Raw genomic sequence first — 21,818 nt, 5'->3', positions numbered from 1 at the left:
TTCTCGGCTCAGACAAATTTTCTGTGAAGTCAGCAGCCCCCGAGGAAATCATTGATTATGTGGACATCGGATCCGGCTGGAGCAGCATCTATGTTATGCTCAGATCGGGTCGAATCGTGGCATGGGGACGAAACGATCGTGGCCAATTGCCTCCGAAAGGCCTGCCCCCTGTCGAGTTCATGTCCATAGGCAGCGAACATGTGCTTGCGAAAGTTAAGGATGGGAACGTAGTAGCGTGGGGCTGGGGCGAGCACGGGAACTGCGGGAAGCCGACCAATGCAGCTGGCGACGTCGTCGACACTTGGAACGAGATTCCTGTCAAAGGCGAGGTTAAGATGATTACAGCCGGGTGCGCCACGAGCTTCATTCTTGCGCACGAAGAGGAATCGGTTCAAGAAGCCTGAAATGGCGTCTAGAACAAGAGAAAATGGCATGATCTTCACGACCGTCTTTCAACCTAACACAGTAGAGGAAGGTACGTACACTACACGTACATAGGGTTTCCAAGGCATGTGTCTCTGGACTTGCCCAGTCAAAGCTACCCATTTTATTGTAGTGACGGCTCCTATTGACGGAGACTAGGCTAATGCAAATTGCAAAATACATGATCTCTTATGCTTATGTCGTGCGCTGCGAGCGGGATTGAGCGACGCGAGCTATGAGCAAGAGGACCAGTCATGAGCTTCGTTGAGTGGCAGACTACCGGCAGTGAGACGGGCGTGCTTGTGAGAGTGCGAATGACAGCGGTGTTGCGCGGCAGTACGAGTGGACCCTGGTTATACCATTCTCCATCTGTAGCGTCTTTCCTCTTCGAGGAAGCGGCCCTATGATAAGGGTAGAACAGTCACCTGAATAAATGGTTCTTATCTCCAAGGCTCCATGCGGAAACAGAAGGTGGCTAAAAACGGGTTGTTTACGTAGTTTATGGAGCTTCAAATCCGCGTGTTTGTTCGTCGCACCAAGCAAAGGACGACGCGGCAATGGATCTGCATCTTCATGACTCATAAAGAGACCTTGTAGGCTACAGAATCCCGCAAGGATGCCCGCAGAATGCACAGAGCTGGAGTTGCGGCGGGAAGGAGCTGTTTAGCAAACGTGCGTATGCCCTTGGTCAAGACAGCGGTACCCGTCAGTCCATCCACCTGCTTTGGGTGGCATGATTGCATCTTTTGATTACAAACGTTGCGAACGAAAACAGGAGGGGTTTAGCTGCTTGTCTAATCCGACCGTCCGGGGTATTGTTCGCTGTTTGCTCGTGTGCAGGTGGGCGCTTCAGTGCTGTGGCCGAAGGAGGCCGGTGCTGCAGTTGCGTGCATATTAAGAGCATTTGTGCACCCGATCCTGGCGGATACAGCAGCAGCAGCAGCACCGCAAGGCACCGGCCAGACTCGACCTAAAGTGGTCTGGAGGGGGCAGCGAAAAGCTAGCCTGCGGTACAGTTCCCCACCCCCGGCGTCCATCAGGCCGCTCGGCGCGGCCACTGTGCCTATGACGCAAGGCGGCACCAAGGGACGAGCCGCATGGGCAAGCAAGGTGGTTCTGCACAAGCCCGGCGGGCGCTGGAGGGCATCTGCCGGAGCAGGCGGGGAGGCAGACCTCGGGCACGCATCGCATCGCAATGCACACCAGACGCGTTATTGGGCGGGCGACGGGCAGCTGCTGCAGGCGCTGGTGCACAGCCGCAGCGCGGACAGCAAGCGGCCCGGCCGAGGGCAGCATCAAGGTTGGCGCACAAGGTACTTGCTGGTACAGTCGCAGGAGCGTGCGGGCGGCTCTGCAGCGGCGCTCCAAGGCCCAAGGGCGTGTTGGCGTGGAGCGAGGAGCAGCGCAGCGGCAGGCGCGTGATGTCTGGGGGCTCTCGGCGCCCGAGCCCCAGGTACAAGGGGCATCGCTCGCCTTCACCACAACAACCACAGGGCAGGCTACTGCTGAGGACCGATGCAGCGACTGGGGTCGGCGGAGCTGGCGGCCGGCGAATCGACCCCTCTATACGCATTACGTAATAGTTAACGTATAACAATCTGTTGCTCTCCCTTTTACTCACTCCGGCAACATCGAAATGCCGAACAAGGTAGCTCATCGCCCACGCCCTCGAGCGCTCCCGCAACACGGCCTCTGATCACAGCCAGCAGGTCCGCCTCAACCCCGGGCACCACCCCAAGCGTTCCACCCCGCGGCGTCGAGGTAACCAGCATGCGCCGCCGCCGTACGGCACCGAGCCCTTCGTTTCCACGCAGGCACCGCCGATGCAAGCAGGAGTCTCGATGCCCGCCGCACATCCATACCAGCCCACCATGATGCCCGCCGCCCACTACCCTCCGCAGCCTCACCCTCCATCCCACCCGGCCCATCCTCTCCACCAGCTGCAGACCCAGGCCGCGCACCACGCGCACCAGCCGCCGCCGCCGCTCCAGCAGCAGCCGCACCAGCCCCAGCAGCCCGACCCCGACGACCACCACGACCACCGCCGCCAATCCCACCAGCAGCAGCAGCATCAGCATGCCAATGCCCCGCCCGACCTCGACATCCCCACGCCCCGCGAGGGCAGCACCTACGCCGACTTCGAGGCCCTGCGCTTCGCCGTCAACAGCTGGGCCCTGCGCGACAAGTTCCTGACGCGCATCCACAAGAAGGACCAGACGCGTGCCATCTACCAGTGCCGCCATTTCCTGCAGGGCTGCCCGTGGAAGCTACGCGCTACAATCAACAAGGACACGGGCGTGCTGACCGTGTCGTCGGTCGTCGCAACCCACTCCTGCACTCGCGACGTCTACGAGGATGCCGACGGCAAGCCCAAGTACGCGAAGCGCGGTGTGCAGCACACCCAACGCTGGGTCAAGGATGTCATCCAGCGCGCCGGCTTCCACGTCACTCTCGACACGGAGCCTCGCGCCATTGTCGACCTGATTCGCGAGCGCTTTGGCGAGGAGATCACCGAACGCCTCGCTGCCAAATCGAAGCAGAGTCTTCTCGAGGCTCGCGGCGAGGCAATACCCCGCCGACCCAGCCATAAGCAGCCTGGCGCCGGCCCCAACAACACCGAAATGGTCGACCGCCAACGCGACTTGCAAGCCGCGATGGTGGAGTCGAGGCGTGCGGATCGCATGGTACGCGAACAGCAGGCGGCGCAGCAGCAGCAGAGCGTGTCAATGCAGGCCGTGCAGCAACAGCAGAACATGGTGGCTCACCAGCAACAGCAGCAGCACCAGCACCAGCAACACCAGCAACACCAGCAGCAGCAACAACAGCAGCAGCAACAACAACAACAACAACAGCAGCAGCAGCAGCAGGCGGCGCAGCAGCAGCAGCAGCAGCAGCAGCAGCAGCAGCAAGCGCTTAGCTTTGATCTCAACGGGCACGACATAAATGGAGACCCGACCTCTTCGCAGAACCCGAATGAACGTCCCTTTGTTTTCGAGAGCGGTGTGCGCGTTATCGGGCCCGCAAGTCCCCCACGCACATCGCAGCGTCGCCAAACCATGCCTGCCACCACATCCCTCTCTGCCACAGACTACTCCACTTACAACACCTCAAATAACACCAATGGCTTTGGCAACCTGGTTGGCAACGCGGGGCCCGGTCCGTCCGCATCTACGGCCTCGAGCACCACCGGCCGGGCTTCTGCACTCCCCGTGTCGCCAGCCATGGTCGAGCCGCCGCAGCCGCAGCAGCGTACCTGTCCGAATTGCTCTGGTTCGGGCGTGGTGCGTGCCAACGCGGCCAACAATAGGGCTGGCGGCGACAACAATAACGATGAGAATGATGAATTGACTCTGCTACAGAAGCAAGTTGCATTGATAGGGAAGCAGCTAGCACTGATGCAGCGGCGTCGTGCCAACGGCGCTGGTTGAGCAGAAGCATCGAGTCAGGCAGTGAGCCCCGCTCCTATGCCCTTAACTCGTCTTACTTTTGGTTTCCACGGCGACATGAAAATCCCTCGACCCACGTTGAGAATAGCAGCAGCTTCAAGCGTGACCAGCACCGTCCACGAGGGCGGAATGGTCGGCACTTGGCACAGTGCACAAACGCGCTACGCGGGCAGGTTCACTCCACCGCGGGCCCTTCACTTTCTTTTGTTTCCTTGTACTGCATCAGTGGCAGTCACTGGGCTACGCACCAAGTGGCTGCTCCCCTTGTCAGGTTTTTTGTGGGTGTGGATGGAATTGGTGATCCGGAGAATGATCCGCGATCAAACAAGCCTGCGCGCTCACGCACATACTTTTCAAACGCACACACACACGCACACACGCCCCTTCGCCGTGGGAACCCAGGTTACATCTTTGTACGATATTGGGGGGATTTTGGAAAGGCCCCGCTTTTTAATACAGTAGGAGAGACAGTAAAAGAGCCCAAGTTACAGCCCACCATCGCACAGCAAACGCATTCGCAAACGGCCGGTTCCGAGCACGCACGTACGCATACGCATGCATCATGCCATGGATAGTTTGATGATGCACAGAAATGAGGGCTGTATTTTGTTTTTATTTTGACCGTCCTTGTATGAGCAAGCAAGGACCACACGCGCGCGCACACACACGGCGCATACGGGACAAGAACGAGCAATGCGGAGATGAAACGCCATGTTGAACGGCCCCCTTCTGTAATCAAACCCATTTTGAGGCAAGCAAGAGAGCAAGCGATGATTGGGTGTCTATTTTCTCCTGCTTCGAGCGATCATTGAGTTTTATACATTTTCCCCTTGACGACGATGACAAATTTAACCGCTCTCACAAACCAATTTTCATGATCGCCGTGGCTACTCCGAGAAGCAAAGAAGTCCTCGCGGTCCGGTCAAGAAAACGATCTGATGTGTATCGAGAAAAACGCCCCGGCCCGAACGAGTCTAAGAGCTCTCCAATCCAGTTAATGCAATCTTGAGACCGCCTTCTCACCTTCCGTTTCAACGCCCACGGTCCAGGAGAAAACGTAAAGAGCCAAAGAGAAAGTTATTTTACATATAAACAAACAGAAAGTCAAACCAGAACACCTTGTTGGCATGGGTATCATCCTGAAGGGAAGCCTTTCCCTCCCTTTTCATTTCCCCCATTCCCCTTCTTCGCTAGCTCAGCGAAACAGCTTCCAGACATAGAATCGTCGATATCCAAAGCTTCGTGGATCCGGCAGCCGGCAAAAGGGAAGCAGTTCGAACAGAGAATGTCAAGTCGAGACGAAGGACGTCCTGTCCAGACAGGTCGATCTCGCTTCCCAACTTGAGGAATCGTCTCCTTCTCACCCAGTGAATGCTAGCATCGACCGGGCTTTTAGTCGCTGTCGAACGGATCGTTCTCAATCTCCCACCGCTTCTTCCCGAGGGTGCGCTGCCTCCTCGCCGTGCCGGGAAGTACATTCGCCCCCTTACTCGGCGAGCGCAGCGGCAGCTGGACCTTGGGCGTCAGCGAGATACCGGCACCCATGCGGACGGCGTTACCATTGCCACCAGGGGGATGACGGTGGCTCTTGGACGGGCTACGCATCTGCTGCTCGCGCTGCAGCATGTCGACCTGCCTCCGCAGCGCCGCGTTCTCGTCTTCCAACTCCCCGATGCGCTGCTGCTGCTCGTAGTCCCGCTCCCTACCGCCACCCGCCACCTCTTCATCTTCATCCTCCCCGTCCTCCCTCACCTTCACCACTCCCTTTGTCAAAATCTCCACCTTCCGATCCCAGTGCTCGTCCGCCCGGTCCGCCTCCTCATCCCAACTCGCCTTGTACCGCCGCTGCAACCCCTCCAGCCGGCTCTCGTACTCGGCGTACAGCTCCTCGCGCAACGCCGCCTCGGCATCCACCGCGTTCTCCTCGGCGACGCGCCACCCGGCCTCGGCCTGGCGGCGGCGCTCGCGTTCATCACGTAATTGTATGTGCAGCACGTCGAGGGCGTCGGCGAGGCGCGTGACTTCGGTGAGGGTGTTGTCGAGCTGCTCTTCCAGAGCGTGCACGATCGAGGGTGTCATGCGGCCGTTGGAGTGGCTTGTGGCGGGGCGGCGGGGTTGGGGCTGAGGATTGCCGAGTTGGATTGTGGAAGTGATGGAGGGGACGCGCGGGACGGTGACTTCGCGCGCGAGGGCCGAGTAGCGCAGGATTTGGGAGGTGGCGTTGTAGTCCCCGAGAGGGTCGGCGGTGACGATCATGATAGCGCGTTGCGGGGTGCGGTGGGATGAATGGTGGTGGGAGTTGGTGGATGAGGGGAAAGAGTTTGCGAAGAGCAGCTCTGTTAGCTTGCACTGCCTGAAGGGCATGACGGCGCGTTTATTGCTGCCAGCGGCAGCTTCGGCGCTGATATCGGACTGCATTTGCATGCACTGGCCTAGGTACATGAGCGACTCGTTAATCTTGCCTGCTTCGGCCAGCGTCTCGCCAGCAGTTTTGGCGTTGCGGGCGCGTTCAGAGCCTGGAGGTTTTGCCGTCAGTTTTGCTTGTCGATGATTCGGAGCTACCAAGCAAGGAGCGGAACGTTACCGGCAAGATCACAGATGGTGAGGGTGCTGCTGCTCCAGGGGCCCCTCGTGGCCCTGTGGCGCTTCTTGACCTCGACGCAGAAGAAACCGTGGCTGCGCGAGCTGACGGCGTTGCTGCCAGTGCCGGTGACCTTGCGCTCCAGCAGGCCCGTCTCCAGCACCATCAGCGCCTCATCCAGGCTGCCGCAGATGATCTTCTTGAGGCCGGCGACCTGCTTGCGGTCAGGCGAGTGCTCGGTCGGTTTGAAGAGCAGGGCGCGGCGGCGGCCGCCATTCATGAGCTTGGAGCCCTGCGAGGCGCCCGTGAGCAGGTCGAAGATGCGGTCGTTGTAGACCTCGAACATGGAGACGACGATGGCGTATTCGGCCGTCTGGTCGACGTCGATAGCGAGGTCGTAGACGGGCGGGTCGTCGGGCATGGTCGAGAGGCGCGGCATCTGGTGGCGCTGCTTCGTCCCGAACGCGGCGGAGCCAAGGAAGGAGCTGTTGCCGTCCTTTGTGGAGGGTTTTATCTTAGCTGCTGTACTACGTGTGACGCGTGTGAGGGCCTCTGGGACGAGAGGCTTGATGCTGGAAAATGGTGACTTGAAAGGAGATGGGTTCTTCTCATTGCCGAGCTGGCTGAGCTTCTGTACAAGACTGGGATACAGGCCTACGGAGGTGGGGTGAGTGGGTGTGGTTGTGGGTGAGCATACCAGGCCGGGCGTCTGCGCTCTGGACGCATGGCAGTCGCCGTAGAGGGTGTCGAGGTAGAGCGAGGCGGGGAAGACGTGGGCCTCGGAGACATCGGCGGCGGCGATGGAAGGAAAGGTCGACGACGAGGTGGCGGGGTCGACGAGCAGGTCGCCGATGTTGGAGAAGAGCACGTCGAGGGCCATCTGGGTCATGCCGCGCTCATGCTTGGAGCCCAGGATGGTGTGACTCTACACGCGGTTAGATGCATAGCGTCGCGGGAGTGGGAGCTGCGTCATACCTTGCCGGAGCCCGTCATGCCCAGCGTTGCCAGAAGAGCGTCGCGGCCTTCGTGGCCCTCGGGACCCAGCACGCCCTCGATGAGGGGCACCAGGCCGGTGCCCTCGAACAGGTCGAGCTGGGCGGCATCCTCTTCGAAGACCCTGGTGAAGGCGAAGCGCTCGACGGCCTTCTTGCGACGGTCGTTCTCCGGCGGCTTGATGGTGATGTGGTTGGGGAAGTCGTGCTGCGGCTCCTCGACGTCCAGGAAGCGGGCTCCCGCGGTGGCGGGGCGCAGGCGCAGGTAGACCTCAAAGAGTGACGAGCTTGCCATTGTGATGTGACGAGGTCGGTGGTGGCCGTGGAACTGCGCACAGAAAAGGTGCGAAACGGGAGGTAAACAGGCGTTGGCACGACGACCGGCTTGGCGGCGCGTCGCCCTCCCTTGCGGCGGAACCCTCCTCCATTCCGAACCTCGCTTCCACTCACCTCATTCTTTTCCCTCTCAAACGACAAACAAGAGCACAGTCTCCTTCTTCCTCGAGGGCCCACGCAAGGCGGACCTGACTCAACGAAAAAGCGAAGTTCGCGTCAGCCAGAGGCAGTGCAATACTGGCGACACTGTGGCCTGCGACGGTTAGGCGGAGCCCAGCGCGCCGCTCGACCGATCTCCAAAAACTAGTTTAATCAAAAGAAGTGCCCCCGTAGGGGCGTTCTAGAGATTAAACTAAAAAGAACAGCTACTACACTTGATCTAAGCCAAAAGGCAAAGAGAGCTGAAGAAGAAGAAAAGGTGTTTGGGCGAGGAGGAGGGGAGTTTAAGTAGGGAGGAGGACGGGGAGTCTGGGGAGGGTGGCACATGAGCATGCTCGCCGCCGCCGATGCAGGGTCTTCAGGGCAACTGGGGGTGGGGCAGGCGGGTCCGGGTGGCGCCGCGCATGTGGTGGCTTATTCTTGAAGTGGAAGTGGAAGTGGAAGGGGCAAACACCAATGGCAAGCGTGGCGGGGGCCCGCCTGCTTGCCCAACACCATGTGCACCGGTCGTGTGATGTCTGCCAGGGCCAGAACAGGTAGTAGTCGGAATGCCACGCCTACCTCATGACAGTCCACAGGGTCCGGATGACCTGGACCCTGCGTCCACACGCCACTCGTGGTGCAACTTGCCACTCGTGGTGCAACTTGCCACTCACTGCCGAAGGCACCGACAACCCAGTCCTTCCATGTCTCAACCCTGTGTGAACATGAGAGCGGAAGCAGCGAGATGTATCTTGAGCACCCGAGAAGCTCGAATGCCTTCGGATGTCACTCAATGGAAAGAAAAGTCAGTCACCAGCCACCAGCGTTTGTGACTTGAGCCCCTTTTCCCAGATCCTCCGCCACCCGGCAAGCCTTACTATTTGGGGCACACCCCAGAGCTTCCGGTGTGCAAGCTATGGAAAGTATGAGACAGCTTGGAGTAACCTTGGTTTGAGTAGAACACGCTTGAAGAGGACGAGACATGCGGTAGCGGACAACGAAGTGTATAATGCTGAGACCATGTTACTTGCACTCTCTTGAGATGTCTCATAAGCTTCTTGGAGTGACCTGAGATGTGAAAATCGAAATCGCTATATTGAATATCAACTGACCTTTCTATAGTCTAACTGCGTCACACTCGTCGTACAAGCACCGTAGAAATGGGCGTGCGGAAATGAAAGAAGGTTCAAGAAGTGATACAGGATCATCCAGGCCTCCACACTCCATCAAACCACGACGCAAAACTTCTTACGGGCACGTTTGGCAAGCATAAACTCGTTCCCAAATCACCACACGATGGACCTCGGTCTCCACCCCTCCCAAACTCACTCCACCGCCCCATTCCGCAAATGCCTTGCCCTTCCTTTCCTCTTTCTCCTCACGGCGTCGACCAGCTGCAAGCCCTCAAATGCCACCACGCTCCACACGTAAAAGCTGACCAGAACGACTACCAGCGGGATCATCAAGCCCAGGTTGGCGAAGTTGGTGGCGGCGCTGACGGCGACCAGCTGCGACAGGACGAGCCACATGAGGATGTAGAAGACCAACATCAGCCGCGCCAGTGGTAGGTCGTAGACGCTGCCGGGTGCAGCAATGCCGGATGCATTCGTGGGACGATGGTGGGGTCCCAACGTCGGAGCCGCGGAGAATTCTGTCGTCGTGGGGGAGTGGACTGCTGTTGTCATCTCCATCTCCACCTCGCCGCCATCGCCGCCGACGTTGTTTTTCTGGGAGTTGGACGATGAGGAGCGCTGACTCAGGCGGTGGCGGGCGATCTCTTCTTTTGTTTCTTGTGGAGTGTATCAGCGCGAAAATGCTCGCTCGCACACGCTGCGGCGACCCACTTACCGAAATACGCTTCCAGGCCCGTCAGGACGGGCAGGGCCAGAAGGACTAGGGGCAGGATCTGCCCGAAGCCCCATTTGTTGAGCGTCTCCGTCTCTTGCTCCTTGCGATACGGGACAGGGTAGTCTTTGCGAATGGAGATGACCTGGCTGATGCCGAAGGTGGCGCCGAACAGGAGCCAGATGAGATGCCACAGAAAGGAGTTGGCGAGCGCGCGCTCAATGGCGCCAGCGAGGGAGAAGAAATACGTGTACCAGACGCAAACGCGGCGCAGGGCCGACCATCGCCTGAGGGGCCCGTTGCGGAGACGTTCGTCGACGGCTTGCATGATTTTCTCGAGCTTCTCTAATGAGTCGTCCTCGGCGGTGGGCTCCTGGATCTCAAGGCGGAAGATAGAGGCGATTTGGCGGGTGGGCCAGCTGTATGAAGACTTGACGTGCGCAGAGTACAGGGATATCATCCTGCTTGCGTAGGACAGAATCAGCCAGGCGATGATAAGGCTCAGATTGGCGACTTCGTATCCGTCGATGGGAGAAAGTTTGAAGGATTTCTTCAGGGCGCAGCCGAAATAGATGTCGGTGGCAGAGTGCTGCACACTTTCCGAATTGCTTATGATCTGGGCGGCAGCCAGCATGAACATCATGGCGACCATCATGACAGCCCGGAAGTTGCGAGCTATGCGGTGGCTGTCAAAGTGTGCGGTCAGAATGGTAAGGGTGGCCAGGTGCGTGGTGGATGAGAACCAGGCAAGGGCGCCGGCCATCTGGAACGAGTAAATGGAGATATCGCACGACTTGGTGTAGATGGTGACCATGATGGCGATGCCGGTGACGAGCTGCTGGTCGCTCATGGCAAGGATGAAGCGCTCCAAGGCAGCGGACCATTTTTTGGTCAAGGCTTCTTGGTATTGCTTGTGGTGCAGGTGTCGCGAGGACAAACGGTCACGCAGCTTCTCAATGCGGGAAAGGCTCGGGCTGAAACAGAACTTCACGCAAGTGGTGACGGTCACGGTTACGGCCTGGTCGACATGGTTTGTCTGGGTCCCCGGCAGGCATTCGCAAAGGTAGCCAAGGAGGATGGCCAGCAGGGTGAAGGCTGCCGTGGCAACGAAAGAGACAAGGACCTTTTTTCCTCAGCACGGCACGGAGAGCAGGGCTTAGTAATCTCGACTCACCCCGATGCCAGCGATATCGACGTCATAGGGGTTATCGGTCCCACAGCTTCTCGTGATGCCGCAGTACCTGAAGGGTTCGTCATACGAGTCGTTGGTGTAAGGGAGAGACATTTTGCTGCACAGCCATCGGGGAGGATAGGGCTGAGGGTGGGGCTGATAGGCGCAGGCGTAAAAGAGAGGTGCGGGGGCTTATTTAGTGTCCGAACAGGTCAATTTATTTTTTGGCGCAGTGGCCCGGGACCGGCTAGCATGCTAGCCCTAGCTTGGACGCTCAGTGCTGGCGCTGTGACGCGCTTTGCTGTTCCCTCAAGCGCTTCCGCACGGCCATGATAACCTTGCCCAAGAGGTTCTCGCCCCAGTCGTCGCGGACATATTCTGCGTGCTCAGAATTGAAGCCTATGCCCCAGATGCGGTCGTACGGGGAAGCCTGCAGCCACACATGGTCAGCCCCGGATGCTGCATGGAAGGCGGGCTTGGCCTTGCCTCAACCAACTCCCTGTCTCCTGTCGCCAGCAGCATGTCTGCCAGCTGGGCCTTCTCCTTGCTGCTGGTGAACTTCCACCAGTTGCCCTCCTCGACGATGCGGACCTTGTCTTTGAAGGGCGCGAGTGTCAGCACGAGCCACTTTGGTGGTGGGGCGGCGCCACCTACTCTCGTCCCAGACTCCGTGGTTGAAGTTCCTGACCTTTCTTCCCAGGCTCTTTTGCTTGGCCGGCGTAGGGGCAGCGAGCATTTTATGGGCTATCTCCTACGTGGCGTGAGCAGCCGGCTTCAGGGTGGATTTGGAGTGCACACGCACCGTGTCGCCGAAGAGCTTTGCTTTCTGCACCATCATCCACATCTCGGCGGTGCGGTAGGTGATGCCCTCATGGTGAAAGGCGCAATCGTACCATTGCGAGAGAAAGCCGTACGGTTCGTCGTATTCGCGCCAGAAATAGATGGGGGATTTCTCCGTGTCTGAGCCGAGAATCGTGGACGACATGTTGTTGACAGTAAGAATGCACTGTCGGACTGGGCTCCTTTTGTGCGTCGTTGCAAGAGACCGCAGCAGAGGATGACTCGACAGAACGGTGTCCCAGACGGGCATTGGTGTTCAACGGCGAGGCGCTTTCACGCACGGCGCTAAATCAAAGGCAGTCTAGGCAACTGCAGAGCGAAAGATGAGGAAGGTGTGGGGTGATAACGCCTTGCTGACGTCACATACATTTACGGTAACAACCACCAACGACTTCACGAAACGAACTGTGCATCGACTGAGGTAAATTCTGGAACTTACGAGATCCTGATCGCCCGCGTAACGGATTGTCCGCAGATAGCCCCTGCATGTTAATAATGCGATCTACTACAATCACGGTAACCTCGTAGGCTTCGACTTGAGCAAGCTGTACATGGCATCCGCAGAAAGCGTTAATCCGGGACGCTTTCGCCTTTCAACCATACATCTTGCTCCAAGGCCTGTGACAAGAGCTTATGCTTTAAGTTCCAAAGCTCCCAAGAGAAGACAGAGCTAACGACATTGCTCCGGGGCGAAAGACAAACTGTTGGCCTTTTCACTGAAACCCGCTTTGAAGGAAGAGAAGTCAGCTACAGACCAGGATCGGACGCGCCAGCACTGGACGTGATGATCTTGCAACTGCGGATTCACCCCGAGATACAAATTTTCAGTGTCTTCATGAAGGTGCCTGGATGTATGCCATGAGGTAATACAAAGGCCACTGATATTCAAGGGACGAATGGACGTGTACGCTGAAGGTTTGGATAAATGCGTTGATGATGCCCTCCGAAAGGCTGGGCTACGAGGCCTGGATTGATCGATGTCTTCCCCGCTCGCAAGAGGAAAGTCCGCTTATTGGAGGAAATTTTGAACAGCCATCAGTAAAACGAATCTGTAGACCGCTCTGAAGAGATATGCTCAGCGCCAATAGAAATGCAAGGTGTGCCACTTACTTTGAATCCGTATGAGCGAATTGGTAAGAAAGCAAATAAGTCTTGTTCGGCCATGATTGGGCTTGTAATTTTTGCCCAATGGAAATGCAAGAAGCACTCTTGACTTTGTGATACCAAGTCTGCGCTCCCCTTTTGGCATGTCCTTTACGCCGCGTTCTTGGACAACGTATTCCGTCTCATTACCGCTGCGGCTCAACTTGCAACATGTGGGGGCTATATCACATGCGAGGGCAACCGCGGTGCAGTCCGAAACTTGAATACTGATCCCTACGAAACCTGCGGAGAAAGATCAATAGGCCAGATTATAAAGAGACTAATTCCTTATTGACATTAATATTAACATCCACAGAAAACTAAATATTAAACTTAATATGTCCATGACGAGAAGTCACTGGGAAAGAAGTCTGGATTGGATTGACTATTCTCATAGTCGCAAGTTTGGCAATTTGGAGCCGCAGTGGCCCCAAGGTATTCAGATAATGCCGGCTACCTTAAAGACAGACTTAAAACCAATACCTCTCTCACCGACGTAACCCTTGCCACTTTCGTCGTGTGCTTTCGTATTTCTATGGAGACCGTAAATGGTGTCAGTATTACTCTGTGTGAAACCAGTCTCGCTGCAAGGCAGAGTATAAAGTTTCGACCGGCGAGTGCCAGTAAGACTTCGGGCGTTTGATCCTCGTAGCTGATTTTCTCTCCTGGCGGTGAATGAGTGCGGGATGATTAGATATGGAAGCTGGGTTCCCTCAAGGTCGGCTCTTATACTGATGGGTGCTTTGTGTAGGTATCAATTGAACTGTGTCACGAAGACGCATGGAGCCACAGTATGGGGATGAGTGTGATTGCATGAAAGCTGCGAGGTTGCTGCGCCATACAAACCGTGGCAAGCGGCGTAAGAGAAGGGTCGTGGGAAGCCATATGCCCGTAAGTTGATAATAAACGGAACTTGAGAACGAGTCGTTAAGCCTGACGGACACCAACAGCCATGCTAAAAGTGGAGAAGTCCAAAGGGATTGCCAGTCTGGCTTATTTGGAAATAATTGGACCGCTGGTGAAGGAGACACAAAACAGAGGCTTAAAATAGTTGCTAGAAGCCAGATTAGACAAGACTACCCCAAAGCAACCAGAAACCGTCAGAATACAGCGGGTATGCGAGTGCAGTGTCGTGGGGAGAAGCGACAGCAAACCGGGAAAGCTGGGGAAGGCACACCCCACGTGACCGGCAACCATTAAGTAACCTCAACACCAACCAGCCGCTACATCCATGTTCAGCATTATCTCCGCAATCAAGCAAGCTTGCGTCCTTTAACCAAATGATGTGGGTACCTCGGGACGCCTGGCATGACTCGGGCGGGATCGCTCTGCGGCTATCAGCGGCGTGCATACGACAATTCGCCGTGGAGATGGTGCATCGCAGCCCCAAAATCAACTTTTAATGACGCACACGCAAACGAGGGCCTGCCACAGCCAACCTGCAGGTGTGGATGCATATGCACGCCGAGCCCGGCAAGCCGTTGCCAACAAGCAAAAAGCAGGCCCGACCCGACCGAACCGAGCCAGGGAAAGAACCGCCGTTGGCACCGAGGGACAAGCCATGTGCAAGGGTGCCACGCGAGACTGCAAATACCTGCCATTCTCTTCCTTCTGTCCCTTCGTCCGCCGTCTCCCTCGGCAAATGCTGGGTTGCGAGCCTAGGTAAATACGCTACTGGTAGGCGTCATCTCCGTCTCCTAGCACCGAAAATGGCGCCGTCCCGTGCGCCGACGGGAGACGACAGATGACAAGCTGTCTGCCTGATGCGATGCGAAAGCTAACGAAACAAGAAGCGCGTATGCAGAGCAGCGCAAGGATGCAAGATTGGGGCGCAACTCGTGCGTCTGACTCGGGCCGCGGCGGCAAGTGTAGCGACGTAGCCGCCGAGAAAAAGAGCAGCGGAAAAGGCTTGCACAGCGCTGATCTACAAGGACCGCTCGCGTATTGCAGCAATTGCTGGCGAAGGGCGTGCAAATCCAGCTGTCATACTTTGCAGGAAGCCGGGATGATTGACCGTCGGTGAAGGTTGCGGCGGTGTGAATGACGAGCGGGACAAGGTGCGGGATTTACCAACTCGGGCAGATCTGGGGAGGCGTGGTACGGGCTGTGTGGAGATGCCAACGTACGGGTGCAGGCGGCAGGGGAAGCCAGAGTTACGAGAGTCGCGGGTCGGCGAAGAATAGAATAACATTTCACTAAGATCATGTCACCAATGCTTCCCGGTGTGAGAGAACGTGGAGTAGACTTTAAAAAAACTAGTTTTTTGGGTTGGCCGTCATTCATGAGGGACCGGTTTATCCCTGAAACCCTGAGATCTATCTTGGTATACTCTTCAAGCTTTGCAATGCTAATAGCTGAAGCGAAAAAAAAAAAAAAAACGCCGTTCCGTCTATAGCGTGCGAACGTCCAAAATCAATGAAACCGAAATACGCTTCATCTTCTACTGAATAGGAGCGGATAATCGAATAAAACTTTTGTGGGATCCGGCTCTGCCTGGTCCCAGCGATGGGGTATCTTGGCGCGAAGGAGCAGTTTACTCGATGGCGGAGCCCTCGTGCATCTCGGCGTGCAGGACGGGGTTGATCTTCTCGTCGAACTCGAACTTGAAGTCCTCGCCCAGCTCGCGCTTAATGGCAGTCTTGACGGCCTCGAGGACGTTGACGAACACATCGACGGAAGCCGGGTTCTCGTCATCGTTGCCCTCGCCCTGGTAGACACCAGTGCGGACCAGGCAGGTGTTCCAGCCGTACATGTTGCCACCAATAATGTCGGAGGCGGGGTTGTCGCCGATCATGTAAATGTTCTCGGGCAGCCTCTCCTCGCCGTGGATCTGCTCCATCCAGGAGGCCATGACCTCGTCAGCGTACTTGTAAGTAGCCAACTCGGGCTTGCCGTAGACGACACGCTCGAGATCAACACCAGTCAGAGCCTTGTACATGGCCTCGAGGCCGATGCGGAAGGCACCCTGGGACATACGGGGAGTCCAGTGCTCCGAGGGGCAGAGCAGATCGCCCTGGGAGAAGTAGATGGGAATGCGGGTGGCAACGGGGTCCTTGGCCATGGTGCCAAGACGGCCGTTCTCGCTGCGGAGAAGGTCCATGATGATCTGCATGTCGGTGGCGTAATCGCGGGAGTCGGAGAAGACCATGATCGCCTCGATGTTGGTCTTGCTGAAGTCACGTGGGCGGGACGACGCACGTTCCTCGTCGGTGAAGACGCGGTACGGCGCGATCGTGGGGTCCCAAGCAACAATGTCATTGGGCACAACAATGTCCTTGAAACCGTACTGCTCGGCAACCTCGCGGCACTTGTAGCCCTCACCACCAACGATCAGGACGGTGTTGTAGTACTCAGCCAGCGCACTCATGGGAGTGTGAGACTGGATGAACTGCTCGGTCGAAACGGGGTTCTCGAGAATCTTGGTGAGCTGGTCGCAGCGGGGCTTCTCAGGCTTGCCGGAACCGTTGGTCAGGAAGATGTGGGGGAACTTGATGCCGAGCTCGTTGTCGCCGTTGAGGATCTGCAGCGCCCTCCTGCCCTCGGGGATCAGGCGGTCACCGTGGACGAGCACGCCGTCAATGTCGAAAGCGAAGGCCATGTTCTTGGCCTTCTTGACCTTCTCAGAAGACATGCTCTGGACCTGCGAGGCCAGCAGATCGCGAGTGGGCTGGATCGGGGGCATGCCGGGGCGAGCAGGGCGCTCGCCCTCGGGGTAGTGGACCGAGGACAGGCGAGACTGCCTCTTCGACCTGGGGATGGGAAGCGAGGTGCCGAAGGAGTTGCGCGAGGCCCTCCTCTCCTTCATGGAGGGCGAGACACTCAGATTGTGCATGTACTTCTGGGCCTCCGAGATGGAGGACCTGGTGGCGGGGACCTCAACAGGGCCCTCGTCATCCTGGCCGGGAATGGGCAGCTGGCTGTTCTTGCGCAGCTGGGAGGGGCTCGTGGGAGCCTGAACTCCGAAGTCAGAGTCCTCGTAAGCAGGCATGGTGGCTGAGAGACGGTGGGAGGGAGAGAGTTGGTGGAGATTAGGTAAGATGGCAGAGAAGTCGAATGAAGGTGAAGCAAGAGAGGGAGAAATGAGCTGAGAGTGGAGCAGGTTCAACGTGACGCTGGCGCAGGTATATATTGCACGGCAGACAGGGCGAGCCAGAGTACTCTCCCGTACCTCTCCGGGTCCTGCTGCCTCCAAGCTCCACCGGTGTCATCATCGCGCCGCATCACGAAAAAAGGGTCCTCGCCAGTTCCATTCGAGATAGCAGCGACGGGGAGGAAAAGCGGACCCAACAGCGGGCACAGCTTACCGCACACGGTTCCGCGACCCTGAGTGGCGCGCTTGGGGCCCGGGCCTTGCAGAGACATCCTCGACGTGTCGGCCGCGAGTGGTCGGCGGGCGTTTCATGGCGGCGATAGCAGGTGAAGCTTGGGGACGATCTGACGTATCTGTGCAAAGTCTGCCCGAGAAGCGCCCGGGGTTTGCTGCGGGCTGCAGGGCGGTGGCAGGGGGCCGCCGCCCGCCCACGCCCTGGTCGCCTCGCAGCCTCCGCCGCCGCCTGGCGGGAACGGCGCAGCCAACTGCCGTACCGTTTTCTCCCGGTGCAGGTAAGATTGGGATTGGGATTTTTTTTTTCTTTGTGTTCTTCCATGGATGGGACCGTCCGCGGACGCCACGTTTCGCCGCTCGCCCTACGCCTTACGGCGCCCGGCACGGCGCCGCGCAGCCAGGCACCGCCGCGGCCGCGGTCGCTGCAGTCGTTCTGAACACGGCCGGCGAAACTCCCCACCTTACGTCAATTGCAGCGCTGTATGAAAAGCGGGCTTTCATCCGAAGGGCCCTCTCGGCGCGCGCTTTGCGCTAGCGGCGTGCCGGGGGGTTGCAGGCGCTTCGCTCCCAAATCCATGCTCAGATCCACCCTGACATCATCCATCCTTGGTGGGGTGCGCTGTTGTAGCAACCGTTGTTCGCAGTTTGCGCCGCGTAGGCACCACGGTACGCGCTCATCACAGCAGCCCGCCCGAGAGCCCTATTAATCCTGGATATGGCGCTGCCACGTCCTTCCCGCGCGCTTTCCTCGCTTTTCAATAAAACCGCACGCACGAGTTTGCTGACCGCTGCTCCTGCATCTGCACCCTACTCTTTCTGCTACCCCACCACCGCCAGACTTTTCCGCACTTCCCCCGTCCGCACCGCAGCCAGAATGCCTTTCGGTCCGCTCAAAGAGGTCTCCAACCAGACCGTCTTCACCCTCAACAATGGCGTGAAGATGCCTGGTGTCGGCTTCGGCACCTTCGCCAGCGAGGGCTCCGTCGGCGAGACGTACAAGGCCGTCACCGCTGCCCTCAAGGTCGGCTACCGCCACCTCGACTGCGCCTGGTTCTACAAGAACGAGAACGAGGTTGGCGAGGCCATCCGCGACTTCCTCAAGGAGAACACCAGCGTCAAGCGCTCCGACCTGTTCATCTGCACCAAGGTCTGGAACCACCTGCACGAGCCCGAGGAGGTCAAGTGGTCGTTGGAGAACTCGCTGAAGAACTTCGGCCTGGACTACATCGACCTGTTCCTCGTCCACTGGCCCATTGCCGCCGAGAAGAACGAGGAGTACATGCCTAAGATTGGTCCGGATGGCAAGTACGTCATCAAGAAGGAGCTCACTGAGAACCCGGAGCCGACGTGGCGCGCGATGGAGGAGCTGTACGAGGCGGGCAAGGTTCGCGCCATCGGCGTCTCCAACTGGACGATCGCCGACCTGCAGAAAATGTTCAAGTTTGCAAAGGTCAAGCCGACCGTCAACCAGATCGAGATCCACCCCTTCCTGCCCAACGAGGATCTCATCAAGTTCTGCCAGGAGAACGACGTGCTGCCCGACGCCTACTCGCCGCTCGGTTCCCAGGACCAGGTCCCCACGACCGGTGAGAAGGTCCGCACGAACAAGACGCTCAACGAGGTTGCCAGCCGCAGCGGCCATGACCTGGCTCAGGTGCTCCTCGCCTGGGGTCTGCGTCGCGGCTACGCGGTCCTGCCCAAGAGCTCGACCCCGTCGCGCATCGAGAGCAACTGGAAGATCCCCAACCTGTCGGATGCTGACTTCGAGGCCGTCAACAGCGTTGCCAAGGGCCGTCACACTCGCTTCGTCAACATGAAGGACACCTTCGGCTACAATGTCTGGCCCGAGGAGTCGGTCGAGGCTGGTACCTCTGTTGCCTAAGCGATATACCACGATTTCACGTTGCACAAAAGTTACGCAGGGGGCGTTGGTTGGATGATCGCAAGCTGCTGGGGATAGCTGCGATGGTATCCTATCGGATAATACCCGTGGAGGACTAGGTTGGCTGAAGAACCTTGGAATGACGAAATGTAGAGCATTAGATTTGTTTGTCTGCGTTCGCACTTACTCGTCGGTGACGCCAGCATGACAATGGCGCATCCAAAGATAGACTCACGGCCGACAGAAAAATTTAGAGCGTTTCCTACTCAGACGGCGTCGTCGATTCCCTGATCCTTTGGTGCATTGAAGCAGCTGTCGAGTTCCTGCCAAGGCTTATGCACGCATAAGGCGGGCGGCGAGCTCCGTCGAGGATCCAATGGCTGTCGAGGGGATGCAAGACGTGTTCCCAGCTGTCAATAATATCGGTTGCGAGGGTCGAACGAGGGGTGGAGCGCGGTCGTCTCCAGCGGGCTAGGCGCGATTGAGCCTAGCAGGACATAGCATCGGCTCATCGGCTGATTCAGAGGCTTGGGGCGCGTCCCCACCTTGGGCGATGAGAGCTCGATCTGTGTGCGCGAGCGGCGGCGCGTCGTACGTGTTTGAAGGCGCCCCGACAGCTCCAGGGCCCCGCGTCGGCGCTGCAGCAGCAGCAGCGGTGCCGAGCGCAGAGGCCGAGATAATTCGCGCACGGCGGTGGGAGCATCGGCGGCGGAGAAGTCGAGGTCGACTTGTTGCAACCTAGTTTTCGGTGTGACGTACGAAGGGAGCGGCAGGCGTCCAGGGATGGTGCGCCTGCCACCCGTGACCCGCTGCGCGAGTGGTGCAGATCTGCTGCAGCCAGCAGCCCACAGGCACAGAGCCGCGCTTCGGCTCGGTCGCCTGGTCGTGCCGCACGTGGACTTACGTCAGCAGCTCGGGTCACGTGCAGGGCCCTCGAATCTTCGACGGCGCACCGCAAACGATCTCTCTGCCATCATCGCCGCCGCCCGCCTGGGACGTGGCCACCGCGGGGCACGACAGACAGCTTCTGGAAGCGCTTGGCGTACGCAACGCAGTGCGGAGAAGACCAGCCTGGCCGCGAACCGCTGCTGATCACGGGAGCGGAGGGAGTTGCGTCAGGCCCGCGCGATGCTCCCGTCAGCGTCCCAGGTCCCAGCCGCCCTCTGCTTGCATCTCACGATCCCGACGGACGCGGAAACGGCACACTGACATCACAACATAGTGGCCTCTCGCTTCGTCCGCCACCTGCCGGCTCCCGCGATCGTTGCGGTACCTCCAGCTACTTTGCAGACAGCTGTGGGAGCAGCCAGCCGTGCCACCCTCCAACATGTGCCGTCGCTCCATGCGGATTTAGCTCCGTCCGTCTCACTAACCACGACTCTTGGACGGTCGCAGCCTCCTTATCTTTGCAGACGCACGCCCTGGCGCCTGCAGTAGTATGGTAGCTGACAGCAGCCCCCAAGACACGGCCGAGCCCCTTCACATGCCATGCACCTGCATCCATGTGCATGTTGCATTCTGCAAGAAGAGTATGTATGGAATTATGACCGGGATTATCGATAAGCGTCCCAATCCTGCCTTCGTCCCCTTGTCGAGCGAGCACACTGTCAAAGACCGGTCAGTCATCAAAGAGAGGAGATGCCTTTTCTCCACATCTGGCACAACGAATGCCGCGTCCCAGGACGTCTCGGAACGGCCGGCCACCCATTCTCCGGGCCTTTGCGGAGATACCGCGACAACCGCTCTTCGAGATGATTACGCCGAAACGGTCGTGCTCAGAAGCTCGGGCGTTGCAGCCAATAGTCCACCTACCGCTTCACCAAGTAGGCCGCTCTGCGCCACGGTTTCGACGCATCCTTCGAGCAAGAACGTTCGTGCGCCTTTGGATGAGGCCTGCTCGCTCGTGGCGCCATTATTTCTGACGCCGCGTCGCTTCAGAAAGCAATTAGCTTTGAGCCAATGCCTCAGCGGTCTGTCCCGCGTAAGTGCGCCCAAGGCTTGCACGGACCGGTCGCTGCCTCTGAACACCACGCCAAGCAGCCCTGCCAGGCTGTCACCGCCTTTGACAATTGTTCGGCTGTCCCTGTCGCCATATGCAGGTACGGAAAGCCCAACGCTGATGATACTGACCGCGCGCTGCGTCTGTGATCGACTCTTTCGGACCGTCTTCACGATGCTGCGACCAGTTCGGCCCTGTGCGTTCTCTGATGGTCTTTACTAATGATAGCAAGAGATGAGGGGGTCGAGCACACATGAGCGGGTGGAAATGTGCTTCCCTCAACCAGGGGCGGAAGCCTGCAGGCCGTATGCTTCAACAGAGAAAGGAGTGCTCTAGTAGTCCAGGAGATTGTGCTGCGCGACGTTTGGAAAACATCTGAAAGAGCAGCAGTCTAATCTGATACTAAGTATCTGATCATACTGATAGGTACAATGAAACGCTGGGGAGCTTTCTAGAGCCCCGCGCTTCGTACACAGTAAGTGCGAACTCTAATCCATGGTATCACGCCGCACTGGAAGGTCGGGTGTTCTGACAGTCGCCCAACTAAGCACGCACGACTGAGAACCAGGCGCCTTCACAACAGGTGGTTTGCTCATGCAATGTTAGAGCAGGAAAAAATGGAAATGATTGGAAGATTTGATGAATTGTCAAAGGATAACCGTGTAATTAGAAAAACATGATGTACACACATACGT

The 21,818-nt window shown here is 58.0% G+C and overlaps 6 protein-coding genes across 6 annotated transcripts; 2 read left to right on the top strand and 4 right to left on the bottom strand.

Annotated features, from left to right (window-relative positions):
* Positions 1-2,264: 2,264 nt before the first annotated feature.
* SLS55_001054 (uncharacterized protein) lies at positions 2,265-3,851 on the top strand (the record flags this gene model as incomplete). Its single annotated transcript, XM_066772556.1, has 1 exon — positions 2,265-3,851. The coding sequence occupies one exon, from the start codon at positions 2,265-2,267 to the stop codon at positions 3,849-3,851; it is 1,587 nt and encodes a 528-aa protein (XP_066637835.1).
* Positions 3,852-5,261: 1,410 nt separating this feature from the next.
* SLS55_001053 (uncharacterized protein) lies at positions 5,262-7,737 on the bottom strand (the record flags this gene model as incomplete). Its single annotated transcript, XM_066772555.1, has 3 exons — positions 5,262-6,385; positions 6,454-7,375; positions 7,426-7,737. The coding sequence occupies 3 exons, from the start codon at positions 7,735-7,737 to the stop codon at positions 5,262-5,264; spliced, it is 2,358 nt and encodes a 785-aa protein (XP_066637834.1).
* Positions 7,738-9,675: 1,938 nt separating this feature from the next.
* On the bottom strand, positions 9,676-11,049 carry SLS55_001052 (uncharacterized protein; the record flags this gene model as incomplete). The annotated part of the gene is made up of 2 exons (XM_066772554.1): positions 9,676-10,887; positions 10,939-11,049. 2 exons carry the CDS (start codon positions 11,047-11,049, stop codon positions 9,676-9,678), a joined length of 1,323 nt encoding a protein of 440 aa, XP_066637833.1.
* Positions 11,050-11,209: 160 nt separating this feature from the next.
* Positions 11,210-12,025, bottom strand: SLS55_001051 (uncharacterized protein; the record flags this gene model as incomplete). The annotated part of the gene is made up of 4 exons (XM_066772553.1): positions 11,210-11,365; positions 11,428-11,531; positions 11,590-11,686; positions 11,738-12,025. The coding sequence occupies 4 exons, from the start codon at positions 12,023-12,025 to the stop codon at positions 11,210-11,212; spliced, it is 645 nt and encodes a 214-aa protein (XP_066637832.1).
* Positions 12,026-15,451: 3,426 nt separating this feature from the next.
* Positions 15,452-16,906, bottom strand: SLS55_001050 (uncharacterized protein; the record flags this gene model as incomplete). The annotated part of the gene is made up of 1 exon (XM_066772552.1): positions 15,452-16,906. One exon carries the CDS (start codon positions 16,904-16,906, stop codon positions 15,452-15,454), a length of 1,455 nt encoding a protein of 484 aa, XP_066637831.1.
* A 1,210-nt stretch (positions 16,907-18,116) lies between these two features.
* Positions 18,117-19,124, top strand: GLD2 (Glycerol 2-dehydrogenase (NADP(+)); the record flags this gene model as incomplete). Its single annotated transcript, XM_066772551.1, has 1 exon — positions 18,117-19,124. One exon carries the CDS (start codon positions 18,117-18,119, stop codon positions 19,122-19,124), a length of 1,008 nt encoding a protein of 335 aa, XP_066637830.1.
* Between the last annotated feature and the right edge of the window lie 2,694 nt (positions 19,125-21,818).

This window comes from Diplodia seriata, assembly GCF_021436955.1.
Source record: "Diplodia seriata strain FDS-637 chromosome Unknown scaffold_1, whole genome shotgun sequence".
NCBI lineage: Eukaryota > Fungi > Ascomycota > Dothideomycetes > Botryosphaeriales > Botryosphaeriaceae > Diplodia > Diplodia seriata.
This window is presented reverse-complemented; position numbering and strand designations above follow the sequence as displayed.